We start from the raw sequence: 13,318 nt of genomic DNA, 5'->3' as shown, positions 1-13,318 counted from the left end.
AAAGATAAATAATCCCTATTTAAATTTCATGCGCACCCCTATTCGGTAATTTTCATTCGTGATCACGACATATGGTCGAAAAGTGTTATGGGCCTTTATGAGAGCTTGAAGGACAGGGTGGATGCCCTCGAAGGAAATAAATTGAGGGGCCCATCAAGCTCTCAGCTGCCCACATCAACGCCAGAGCTTGCACTTGGTCATCAGGCAACACAGAAGCAGCCCCCTAGGCAGAATGCGCTGGTCCCACAGGAACTAGTAGTTGTTGGTGACTCTATTGTCAGGGAAACGGGGAACATTCTTTGTAAAAAGGATAGGTGGAATAGGACCAGGGTATGTCTGCCAGGGGCAAAGGTTGATGACATTGTAGAGCGGATATCATCTTTTAAGGGCACAAAAGGTGATATAGTTGTACACGTTGGCACGAATGATATTAAGAGTAGGAGACCGGCGGAATTACTTAGCAAGTACAGGTCACTGCTGAAAAAAAGCCGTGAATTAGGGTTGAACTTGAAAGTGTCTGCAATTCTGCCCAGACACGATAGGAGGGAGTATATGATGAGAGCCTTGTCGATCAATTCGGCCCTGGAGGGATTGTGCAAGGCTCAAGGGGTAGAATTTTTTTCAGCCTGGACTGTACTTGTTAACAGGAGAGATTGCTTCTACAGGGATGGGATACACTTAAATAGAAAGGGTGCAAGAATTTTTGCTGATGCTGTCGAGGCAGTGTTAGGTGGGTCGGAAAACTGCTAGTTGGGGGGGATACAAGGACTAATAGATTAACAGTAGCCACTGGCAGAGGTGGAAGTGATTCTTGCACTGCTTCTATTGAAATGAGCAGAAGTCTGAAAAACAAGATGCAGGATATTTCAGAGACTGCTGGTAGTCATTGCGTTACAAGTAAACACATGGGTTGTGTTAGGGTAGCTAAGAATAGAAACAGGTGCATGTATACCTGCGTGTACACCAATGCTAGGAGTTTGGTAAATAAATTTGATGAATTTGAGGTATTGCTCAAAACATCAAAGGCAGATATTGTTGGGATATCAGAGACGTGGTGTCACACAGATATAAGTAATGCGGAACTGGAATTTGGGGAATACAATGTGTATAGAAAGGATAGACAGGACAGGAGGGGAGGAGGGGTTATGCTATTAATTAAGAAACACATAAAGTCCAAGGAAGTGAAGCCAGTCGACATCGATGGACAGGGCAGTGCCGAATCAGTTTGGTGTGACATAAGCATAGGGAAATCAAAATTGAGAGTAGGAGTGTGCTATAGGCCTAATGACTCTGATGAGTATAATAAGATATTGTACAGGGAAATAGAGTGGGCCAGTAAATCAGAGAGTCTTATAATGGGGGATTTTAATTTCCCAGATATTGACTGGAATTTGTGGGTTGGTCACTCGCACACTAGCAAGGCTTTTGTGGATTTATTGGATGATTGTTTTCTACACCAGTATGTTCGTGAGGCAACAAGAGGGAGCAATACTCTTGATCTGATTATCAGTAGTGACTCTTCATGCATTAAGAACCTGCAGATAAATGAACCACTAGGTGGCAGTGATCACAGTGTGTTGAAGTGGGATTTACTCAAGGAGGTAACTACCATCAGAGGTAAAGGGAAGGGTTTTTGTTTTCGTAAAGGCGACTATGATGGTCTGAGACAGTATTTAAATTCTATACAGTGGGACCAACTGATGATGTTACCAACAGCAAACTCAAAATGGGAAGCATTCAAGGAACTAATCTTGGAGGCTACCAGGCTTTACATACCAACTAAGAAATATTGTTCAAGGTTTAGGCCTAAATGGTTGTCAGATGAACTAATGAGACATGTGGCAGAGAAGAAAAATGCATGGGATACATATAAATTAATGGGTGACATGGAAGCCTATGATAGATATAAGTTGGTCTGTAACCAAGTCACAAAGGAGATTAGGCAGGCAAAGGCAGACTACGAAAAATCCTTGGCAAAGGATGCAAAGAAAAACAGAAAAGAGTTCTTTACATACTTGAACTCGAGAAGGAAAGGGATGAATCAGATTGGTCCACTGGATATTGATGGTTCAACAGTTGAGGATCCTGCTCAGGTGGCTAACAATCTAAACGAGTATTTTGCATCTACATTCACGCATGAGGAGTTATTCAGGAAGGAGAATGATGTAGGTAAAGTAAACATTGGCAGTGAGCTGGATGATTTTGTAATAACTGAGAGGAAAGTGGAGGAGAGATTGTTGAGGATAAACATAAAAAAGGCACCTGGGGTGGATGGGATCTATCCAGTTATATTAAAGGAGGCAGCAAAGGAAGTATGCAAACCCCTAGCCATAATTATGAGAGCTTCTTTGGACTCAGGGGAGGTACCCATAGACTGGAGATGTGCAAATGTAACCCCAATTCACAAAGGAGGATCAAAGGCTGACACAAGTAATTATAGACCTGTTAGTTTAACTTCTGTTCCAGGTAAATTAATGGAGGCACTGGTTAAAGAAGCACTGCAGGATCATCTAGACAAGAATTCAGTTATAGCTCAGACGCAGCATGGTTTTGTTAAGGGCAGGTCTTGCCTGACCAATTTGATTGGATACTATGATGTAGTCACAAAAGAACTGGATGCAGGGAATAACTTTGATATTATATATTTGGATCTTAGAAAGGCTTTTGATACTGTTGCACATGGAAGACTGCTGCACAAATTGGAGCAGTGTGGCATTAGAGGCAAATTGCTGCTATGGATAAGGGGATGGTTGAGTGGCAGAAGACAGAGAGTGGTAATCAATGGACACTGCTCAACGTGGACTAATGTTATTAGTGGAGTTCCTCAAGGTTCAGTGTTGGGTCCGTTGTTGTTTTCGGTGTTTATGAATGATATTGATGATGGGATATCAAGTTTAATGTCCAAGTTTGCAGATGATACAAAGGTTGGCAGGGTCGTCAAGGACACTACTGACGCTATGCTGCTGCAACAGGATCTGGAAAGGTTGAACAGATGGGCTGAGAGGTGGCAAATGAAGTTTAACATTGACAAATGTAAAGTACTGCATATGGGAAACAGTAACCCCAGAGCAACGTATCAACTCTGCGGTACCACACTGACAGTGGTGGAGAATGAAAAGGACCTGGGGGTAATTGTGCAGGGAGATATGAAGTTCTCTGAGCAGTGCAGACGAGCTGCAAGAGTAGCTCATGGTGTCTTGTCAATGATATACAGGAATTTTTCTAGCAGGGATAAGGAGGTGATTATTCCCTTGTATAAGGCAATGGTTAGGCCACATCTTGAGTACTGTATACAGGTCTGGAGGCCTCATTTCAAGAAGGATGTAGAGCTGCTGGAACGGGTACAGAGAAGGGCAACAAGATTAGTAAATGGAACAAAGGGTTGCTCTTACGAAGAAAGGCTTAAGTTTTGCAAATTACAGAGTCTGGAGACTAGGCACCGGCGAGGTGATCTGATAGAGGTGTATAAGGCCTTGAATGGTTTGAGCATGCTCAATGCCAATGGGATTCTTCATCTTTCTCAGAATAATCACCTCAGAGGGCATAAATTCAAATTGAGGAAGGACGGATGTCGGATAGATGTGCGGAAATTTGCCTTTGGCCAGCGGGTGGTTGGTTGGTGGAACCGACTTCCATCAGTTGTTGTTGAAGTTGATAGCCTAAACAAATTTAAAGCTCAACTGGACAGGTATTTCGAACGAACGGAGGGGTGAAATGGGAGAGGGTTTTTTTTTTGGGCTGATGCTGAATAAGCTTGCTTTCTTGCATCGTATGCCTCTACTAATGCTAAAAGTGTTGTCAGCTTCAGGAAGGAAAATTGTTTTGCAATGTTTTTGTTAAATTTCTTTTAATTGTGTTAATTGATTTTTAATTGTTTTTTAACGTAATGTAAGATTTTCGATTTTTTCATTTTAATGGCTGGAAAGTATTATACAGAAGTGTTCTATGTATTATACTGAGTTAAACTTCTCTTATTATTTTACAAATATTGGTTAAAGTAACACTTGCACATATTCTTGTTTGTTACCGCAACAGAACATATTAGCAAGATAATCTGAGGGCAGAAAAGTTTCGAATGAGCGGATATCAAAGGGAAGCGAGTTTAAATAACTTTAAGGTGTGTGTCAGGGTAGTTAACTCTATAAGAATACTAAGTCTTAATTGTTTATACAGTAATGTAGTCAATAAAATAGTGAATTCGAGCTGCTGGTTAGGACAAGTAACGCTGACATTATAGGGCTTAAGGAAATGTGGTGCCACCCGGAGATAGGGGATGATGAGTTTCCGAACGGTATGTATAATGTATTTAGAAAGGATAGAAGGGTTGGTAGGATCATGCTTCTTATCAAAAGCAGCCCGAGCATGACAAAAACATTCCTGGATTCAGACATTTTTCATGCTAGTATAGAATCTGTATGATGTGAGATAGTTGGAAGCAAAGGTATAATGAGAGTGGGAGAATCTACAGGTCAGCTGATATTGTGAAGATTATTATGATGAGAGTCTATACATGCAAGTGTGGGCAAGTAAGCATCAATGTCTTATTATGGGTGATTTTAGTTTGCCTCTAATTAATTGGCGCAAATGGGAAGGAAACTCGACAGTGGAACAAAATTTTTAAATCAACTAGATGATTGTTATTTGTATCAACGTCAGGGAAAGTACTGGGAAAAGGAATATTCTAGACATCATCATTGTCCACGAACAAGATGACATAATAGGGCTGACAGTACAGGAGGTGATCACTGAGTTCTACGGATGATGTAGAGAGAGGAAGCAGTAGTTGAAGGCAAAGGAATGGGCTATAATTTCAGGAAAGGAAATTACAATGGCTTAAGATGCTATAGTCACAGAGAGCAAATACAATTGAATTATGGCATACCTTTAAAACATTAATCACAGAAGCCTTGAATGCTTAAATAGCATTAAAAAAAATATTCCACAAGGAAGATTCCAAGTCAGATGAATACGGAAGTTGCCAGATTACTTGAGTAATAAAAGATGGTATGGAAAAGTTAGAGCAATAAAAAGTACTGAATCTTATAACAGTTACAAAATTGATCTGTTATAGTGCAACAGAAAGGGTTAGGTTGGCAAAAGCAGATTATGAGAAATCGCTGGTAAAGAGAGCAAAGAATGGGGGATAAGGCACATTAGCATTAGTAGAGTCATTTGATGCAAGAAAGCAAGCTTATGCAGCATCAGCCCAAAAAAAAAAAAAAAAAAAAACCACTTCCACTTCACCCCTCTGTTCATTCGAAATACCTGTCCAGCTGAGCCTTAAACTTATTTAGGCTATCAACTTCCACGACAAGGAATGGAAGTCTGTTCCACCAACCAACCACCAGCTGGCTAAAGGCAAATTTCCGCACGTCTATCCTACATCTGTCTTTTCTCAATTTGAATTTATGCCCTCTCAGGTGATTATTCTGAGCAAGAGGAAGAATCCCATCAGCATTGAGCATGCTCAAACCATTCAAGGCTTTATACACCTCTATCAGATCACCTCGCTGGTGCCTAGTCTCCAGACACTGTAATTTGCAAAACTTAAGCCTTTCTTCGTAAGAGCACCCCTTTGTTCCATTCACTAATCTTGTTGTCCTTCTCTGTACTCGTTCCAGCAGCTCTACATCCTTCTTGAAATGAGGCCTCCAGACCTGAATACAGTACTCTAGGTGTGGCCTAACCATTGCCTTATACAAGGGAATAATCACCTCCTTATCCCTGCTAGAAAATTTCCCATATATCATTGACAATACACCATGAGCTACTCTTGCCGCCCATCTGCACTGCTCCGAGAACTTCATATCTGCCTGCACAACCACCCCCAGGTCCCTTTCATTCTCTACAACTGTCAGTGTAGTACCACAGAGTTGATACGTTGCCCTGGGGTTGCTATTTCCCATATTCAGTACTTTACATTTGTCAATGTTAAACTTCATTTGCCACCTCTCAGCCCATCTGCTCAACCTCTCCAGATCCTGTTGCAGCAGCATAGTGTCAGTAGTGTCCTTGACAACCCTGCCAACCTTCGTATCGTCTGCAAACTTGGCATTAAGCTTGATATACCATCATCAATATCATTTATAAATACAGAAAACAATAATAGACCCAACGCTGAACTCTGAGGGACTCCACTAATAACATTAGTCCACGACGAGCAGTGTCCATTGATTACCACTCTCTGTCTTCTCCCCCTCAACCACCCCTTTACCCATAGCAGAAATTTGCCTCCAATGCCACACTGCTCCAAACTGTGCAGCAGTCTTCCACGTGCAACAGTATCAAAAGCCTTTCTAAGATCCAAGTATATAATATCAAAGTTATTCAGTTCCTTTGTGACTGCATCATAGTATCCAATCAAATTGGTCAGGCAAGACTTCCCCTTAACAAAACCATGCTGTGTCCAAGCTATAACTGAAGTCTTGTCTAGATAACCCTGCAGTGCTTCTTTAACCAGTGCCTCCATTAATTTTCCTGGAACAGAAGTTAATCTCACAGGTCTATAATTACTTGTGTCAGCCTTTGATCCTCCTTTGTGAATTGGGGGTCACATTTGCACATCTTCAGTCTGTGGGTACCTCCCCTGAGTCTAAGGAAACTCTCATAATTATGGCTAAGGGTTTACTTACTTCCTTTGCTGCCTCCTTTAATAACTGGATAGATCCCATCAACCCCAGGTGCCTTTCTTGTGTTTATCATCAACAATTTCTCCTCCACTTTACTCTCAGTTATTACAAGATTCCCTAGCTTACTGCCAGAGTTGAATACACCTCTGGCATTCCCCTCGCTGAATAACTCATGTGTGAATGTCGATGCAAAATATTCATTTAGTTTGTTAGCTACCTGAGCAGGATCATCAACAGTTGACCCATCGATATCAAGTGGACCAATCTGATTCATCCCCTTCCTTCTAGAGTTTACATAAGTAAAGAACTCTTTGGTCAGGCAAGACTTCCTTTCTTTTCTTTGTGTTTCACAAAGAAAAGAAAACTTTGGCAAAAGAGATGCAAAGAAAACTTTGCATCTCTTGCCAAAGATTTCTCGTAATCTGCCTTTGCTGGCCTAACCTCCTTTGTAACTTGGTTACAGATCAACTTGTATCTATCATAGGCTTCTGTGTCACGTGTTAATTTGTATGTATCCCATGTATTTTTCTTCTCTGCCATATGTCTCATTAGTTCATCTGACATCCATTTAAAATATTCCACAAGGAAGAACCCTGAACCCTGAACAATATTTCTTAGTTGGTATGTAAAGCCTAGTAGCTTCCAAGATAAGTTCTTTGAATGCTTCCCATTTTGAATTTGCTGTTGGTAACATCATCAGTTGGTCCCACTGTATAGAATTTAAATACTGTCTCAGTCCATCGTAGTCTCCTTTACAAAAGCAATAACCCTTCCCTTTATCCCTAATGGTAGTTACCTCTTTGAGTAAATCCCACTTCAGCACACTGTGATCACTGCCACCTAGTGGTTCATTTATCTGCAGATTCTTATTGCATGAAGAATCACTACTGATAATCAAATCAAGAGTATTACTCCCTCTAGTTGCCTCCCGAACATGCTGATGTAGAAAACAATCATCCAATAAATCTACAAAAGCCTTGCTAGTGTGTGAGTGACCAGCCCTCAAATTCCAGTCGATATCTGGGAAATTAAAATCCCCCATTATAAGACTCTGTGGTTTATTGGCCCACTATTTCCCTGTACAGTTTCTTATTATACTCATCAGAGTCATTAGGCCTATAGCACACTCCTACTCTCAATTTTGATCTCCCAATGCTTATGTCACACCAAACTGACTCGATACTGCACTGTCCAGCGATGTCGACTGGCTTCACTTCCTTGGATTTTGTGTCTTTCTTACCTAATAGCATAACCCCTCCTCCCTTCCTATCCTTTCTGTAGACATTGTCTCCCCAAATTCCAGTTCTGCATTCCTTATATCTGTGTGACACCACGTCTCTGAAATCCCAACAATATCTGCCTTTGATGTTTTGAGCAATACCTCAAATTCACATATATAAATGCAAAGAAGAGAAGGACAAACCAGATCAGAAGAACCCTATGTAATAGATGTGGGAAATATTAGATACCACAGCTGAAGTTGTAGATGAAATCAACAGTTACTTTGCATCGATATTTACAGAAGAAAAACCCTTTGCATCAATGAGAAATTATGGGAGTGAAGTTGAAAAAAATGTAATTAATGATGTTGAAATTTCACGTTTATTTAATGAAAAAACGTTCAAGCCTACAGGCCAGGTAGGCTCCTGAGGTTAAGGGCATGTACCCTATAATCTTAAGGGAGACGGCAAGTGAGTGCAAATAATCTAATTATGAGAGCATTGCTGGACTCGGAAGTTTTTAAATTGGATTGGAAAAGCACCAACGTATCTCCAATACATATGGGCAATTCTAAGAGTGAAGTGGGAAATTACTGGTCAGTCTAACTTCAGTAGGGAAAATCATGGAGACAATGATCAAGGGTGGAATTCTAGATCATTTATATAGAAATAGAATTCTGAAGGATACTCAGCATGGTTTTGTAAAGGGAAAATAATGTTTAACTAATCTGGTTAACTGTTTTGTCCCACAGGAGCAGTTACTTTATAAGCTGGAACATGTTGAAATCAGGGAAAATCCTTAGATGGATAGCTGAATGGCTTCAGGGCAGGAGGCAGAGGGTTGTGATAAATGGTCATTCCTCATATTGGGTTGATATAAGAAGTGGGGTTCCCCAAGGATCAGTATCAGAACCACTGTTGTTTTCAATTTTTATAAATCACATTGATGAAGGGATAGAGGGCATAATGTCTAGATTTGCAGATGATGTAAAGATTAGTAGAGTAGTTAACGATCACTGACAAGTGGACCTTCTTCAGAGTAACCAAATAGACTTCAGGGATGGTCAAGTAAAAATGGCAGCTATGCTTTAATCCAGCAAAGTGTAAGGTATTACACCTGGGGAACAGTAACCACAAAATAACTTATACACTTGATGGAGTTGAACTAAAGCCAGTAGCAATAGAAACGTACTTGGGTGTTACGATACAGTCAGACATGAAGTTCTCTGAGCACCATAGAGAGGTTTGAACTAAAGCCAGTAGCAGAAGAAAGGGACTTGGGTGTTACGATACAGTCAGACATGAAGTTCTCTGAGCACCATAGAGAGGTTGCAAGGAAGGCCCATGGTATCCTATTGATGATTTATCGAACAATTGCTAGTAGAGACAAGGACATTATAATCCCATTATATAATGGCTACTGTTAGACAACACTTGGAACGCTCTGTTCAAGTATGGAGACAGCACCTAAAGTAAGATGTGGGCCCTTTCAAGAAGTAAGACTTCTTGAAAGGGTCCAAAGATGGGTAACTTGCCTGGTGAGATCGGCAAAAGGGCATCCATATATGAGGAAGGACTTTGAATATGTTAGTTGCAGGGCTTGGAAACTAGGCACCTTAGAGGAGACTTGGTTGAGGTATTTAAGGCTCTGAGGCATATGTAAAATGACTGAGGGCAAAATTTTTGTGGTTATAAATGATTCTAGAATAGGTACCATAAATTCAAGTTACAGGGGATGTTCAGACTGGATTGCAGGATGTTTTATTTTAGCCAGTGAGTTATAAATTACTGGAATAAGTTACCTACGTGGGTGGCAGAGGCTGGCGTTTGGAGTAAGCTGCATAATTACCTACAGGAGGAAGGAAATGCATAGGTTGTCTATTTCCTTTTCTCTTATTAATAATTATATTTTTGCTGGTGTAGCATAAGCCATAGGCTTGCTTGCAACACGTGGCCATTGTTAATACTAATACTAAATGATTTTATGATACCTGACAGGAAAGTTAAAGAAAATTTTTTTAAGCTAAACATAAACAAAGCAGCTGCAGTAGATAGGAAATATATAAATATACTAAGGGGAGGCACCAAAAGAGGTAAGCAAACCTCTAGTCACAATTATAAGAGCAACGATGGATTTAGGGAAGGGTCCTACGGACTGCAGCTGTGCGAATGTGTCTCCAATCCACAAAGGGTGACGTTGACTTGAGTAATTACAGATCTGTTAGCTTGACTTCTGTTCCAGGGAACATAGTCACTAGCTGAAATAATATAAGACCAGACCATCTAGATGGCAATGCTGTTACACTGCAGTTGCAGCCTGGATTTGTTAAGGGAAATCTTGTCTGACAAATCTGATTGGATACTATGATATGTAAGAGCAGAATTGTACCTTGTCAGGCATAACCCCAAGTGCAGTATTAATTTTTTGTATTTGTAATGTAATTTAACATTCCATTTTGACAAGTCAGTGACATAACCACATTTTACCTTTGTAGGCATGTTATGATTTTTTATCTTTACAGTGCCAGGTTGATTCTATTTATTTTATATAAATCTAAGTGAATAAAATATGTATGAAGAATACTATGTTACCACACAAGTGTTTAGTGGAGTGGAGGACCATATCAAAAACTTTATATTATATATTGCAAAGCTATTGTTTTGCATACAAACATTTTCTACTCTCATCACAATAGTTAGCCAGGAAAGACTTCTACTTCACAAAGCCATGCCATGATGCCTTTAGGATTCTTTCTTATCAAAATGGTATAGAATTGTGTCTTAACAATTGACTTCATGCCCTCACTGATCAAAGGGATTGTTATAGAATCTAATGATTGATTTTCAATAAAATGCTTAACTTTGATATGCTCATTAACCCCAGAGGCTCACATCTTGTGAGTATGGGCTTGGCAAACCTAGGGTCCTGAGCTGGATATTATCATTCTTCTCTTTCTTCGTGATTCCTTTCTACTTCTGACTCTCTCCGGGTAACTCGGGAAATTTTTTTGGCTGGTGCAGCATAAGCCTCAGGCTTCCTTGCATCATATGGCTAATAATAATAACATGTCACTTATTTTTAACAGCAGTCACATGATGTAAGAAAACAAGCTTATAAAGCATCAGCAAAAAAAAACAAAAACATTCCCACATCACCTGTCTAGTTGTCTGTTGTCATTAAATATAATGTATGTTGGCCACTCATGGACTTAACTCTCCCTCATCTTTCCTATTGATGTTTCTCAAAGATCATTTATATCCTTTATTTTGCAGAAAGCTGACTTATTTTTGCTATTTCCTCCTGGTTCAAGGATGTTTTCAATTGTAACACTATCAGCCAAATGCCAGTTAAAATCAGAGATCCTGTATCTGGATTCACATGCTAACTTTAATTATGCTTACAATATTAATAAATCTTACAAAACAATGGCACAACCTGCAATTTATTTGAAATAAGCTGGGAAAATGCTGACACCTTTGATGCATTCAGCAATGTTTTGCAAACTCTGAGGCTGATACAATCAATATATGAATGTTTGATGTCATGCAATTTTAGGCATAGAAACTGAATGGTGATTATTAACTTATACAGTTTTACAGGGGGAACACACCAATTAATTTCTGCATATACTATTTTTGATCACATATTTCATTTATAATAATGAAGCGAGTTACCGTAAGTTGTATGATATTCCTAATGTAATATCAAACTATTTTTGCTATTTCTAAGTTTTATTCGGCATAATCGTGTAATATACGAAACTGTTCCTAAAAAATTCCACTCAATATTAAAAACTTCATTACCTAAATACTGTTTATGTAACGGCCTAATGCATAAACAAACCCAAGAGACGTATATCTAGCAACCCGGCAGCGGCGGAACTAGTAGGGGCGATTGCACCCCCAGCCTAAGTAAATTGGAACAAAGTGTTTCTTGATATTAATTCAATTACTGTCAATCATGTATATCATCGTTGTTGTATTGCTGCCTAATTAAAAAAAAAAAAAAAAAAAACCGGATCCGACCCTTCATTCTACACAAGTAAATTATGACATAAAAAGACGTCAACACAGAGATGTTAACATGGACGCATAAAAATACATCAAATGTGTATTTACAAAGTTGCAACTGTTAGTTTCTTAAAAAATACGTTGCGCTACGTACTGTAAATAATAATAATTACAAAAACACGTGTATAAAAGTCAACAATGTCAAAATACACATTTCCTCATTTAAAAGTTCCAGGTTGCACTTTTATGTATACAAAAGTCGAGTGCCATTTATAGTGACCCAGTAAAGGCAAGAAACAACAAAAATACACAAAGCATTAATTTAATACTCAAAAATATTGATGTGGTACCAATCATAACAAGGCAGAAAACACACTGTAGCTAACAACAGAGTGCAGAAAATTACACTTGCCTATCAATACTACCTCCTTTCTTCAAAGGTAGTTTTAAATGGCTGCTAACCTCTACCACCACGTACTTATAAAACTCGGAAATCACTACAGAGGACACTTGCATCGATAGCTTAATGTAAAACACTGTTACCGTTGGTTTTCTACGCACAGATACATATACATTTGTATAATTTTGGCTATAACTAAAATGAAACTTTGCACTAACATACACAACGATGCACTACATAAATATTGTAAAACACCGACCTGCATTTGTCATAAGTTGAACACAGCAGGCAGTTGTTGATCGAAGTAACTTTGTATTATATTTCTGTAATGTCCTTATATCGGTATGATTTTTACTACGTATATTTTCGTAGTCCAACAAATTCGATATTTACATGCACATCACATAGCAAAGCAGAAGGAAAAAGCAAAACGGTTCTTCAAGAACTTTGCACTACATTCGATGTTATCTACCTGAACTCAACTCTTCCTACTCCTTTGGTGATATGGATAAACCACTCCTGGTTTAGTCAAGTGAAACGTCTGGGTAAATGTTTGCTACCCTGACCTCCCAACACTTGGAAGCTTGATGACGTATTTATCACGTGATTCGCCATTTATAATATAATACGGGTTATAGTAAAACCTATCTGTTTGTAATAAGTAAACAAATATACGTATATAAATAAAAAAAATATATATATAAAGTTATAGTTAAGCATTATTTTATGGCAGCAACCACAGTAAAATCTTTTTCTCTGGCCTAAGCCATCATAACAGAAACGACATTGCGTTTCTGCAACAGATCACTCTGTTAGATGGACGACGTATAATTTGCAACGGTAAACAGATCCTGAATATCAAAGGGGAAGGAAATACTAGTTTTAAATAAGAACACTAAAAGATGATGGGGGAAAATGGTAACTAGAAATAACTACCCAATTACTCGTTAATTATTATGCGATGTAAGAACTTTATTATTGTCAGTTTTTTTTTCCCCTCTATAGTCTTCGTAGTTCAATAAAAAAAAAAAAAAAAAGGTTAAATAATACGTGGCAGT

The 13,318-nt window shown here is 38.9% G+C and overlaps 1 protein-coding gene across 3 annotated transcripts in view; it reads right to left on the bottom strand.

Moving 5' to 3' along the window:
• LOC150086501 (protein Gawky-like) overlaps positions 1-13,318 on the bottom strand; it is a 382,156-nt gene that overhangs the window by 283,464 nt on the left and 85,374 nt on the right. For 2 of the 3 annotated variants that reach the window (XM_090372605.1, XM_090372604.1), the window contains exon 1: positions 12,520-12,748. The exons of the other annotated variant lie outside the window; for it this stretch is intronic. In XM_090372605.1, the coding sequence (XP_090228731.1) occupies positions 12,520-12,532 (13 nt within the window). In that variant the 5' untranslated portion in view covers positions 12,533-12,748. Of the gene's footprint in view, positions 1-12,519; positions 12,749-13,318 lie in introns of those variants that run through there. 3 annotated transcript variants of the gene reach the window in all.

The sequence above is a fragment of the Mastigoproctus giganteus genome, chromosome 4, assembly GCF_048544385.1.
Source record: "Mastigoproctus giganteus isolate SK-2022 chromosome 4, ASM4854438v1, whole genome shotgun sequence".
NCBI classification, from domain to species: Eukaryota; Metazoa; Arthropoda; class Arachnida; order Uropygi; family Thelyphonidae; genus Mastigoproctus; species Mastigoproctus giganteus.
Note: the sequence above shows the minus strand (reverse complement) of the source record. Positions and strands in the feature narration are given on the sequence as shown.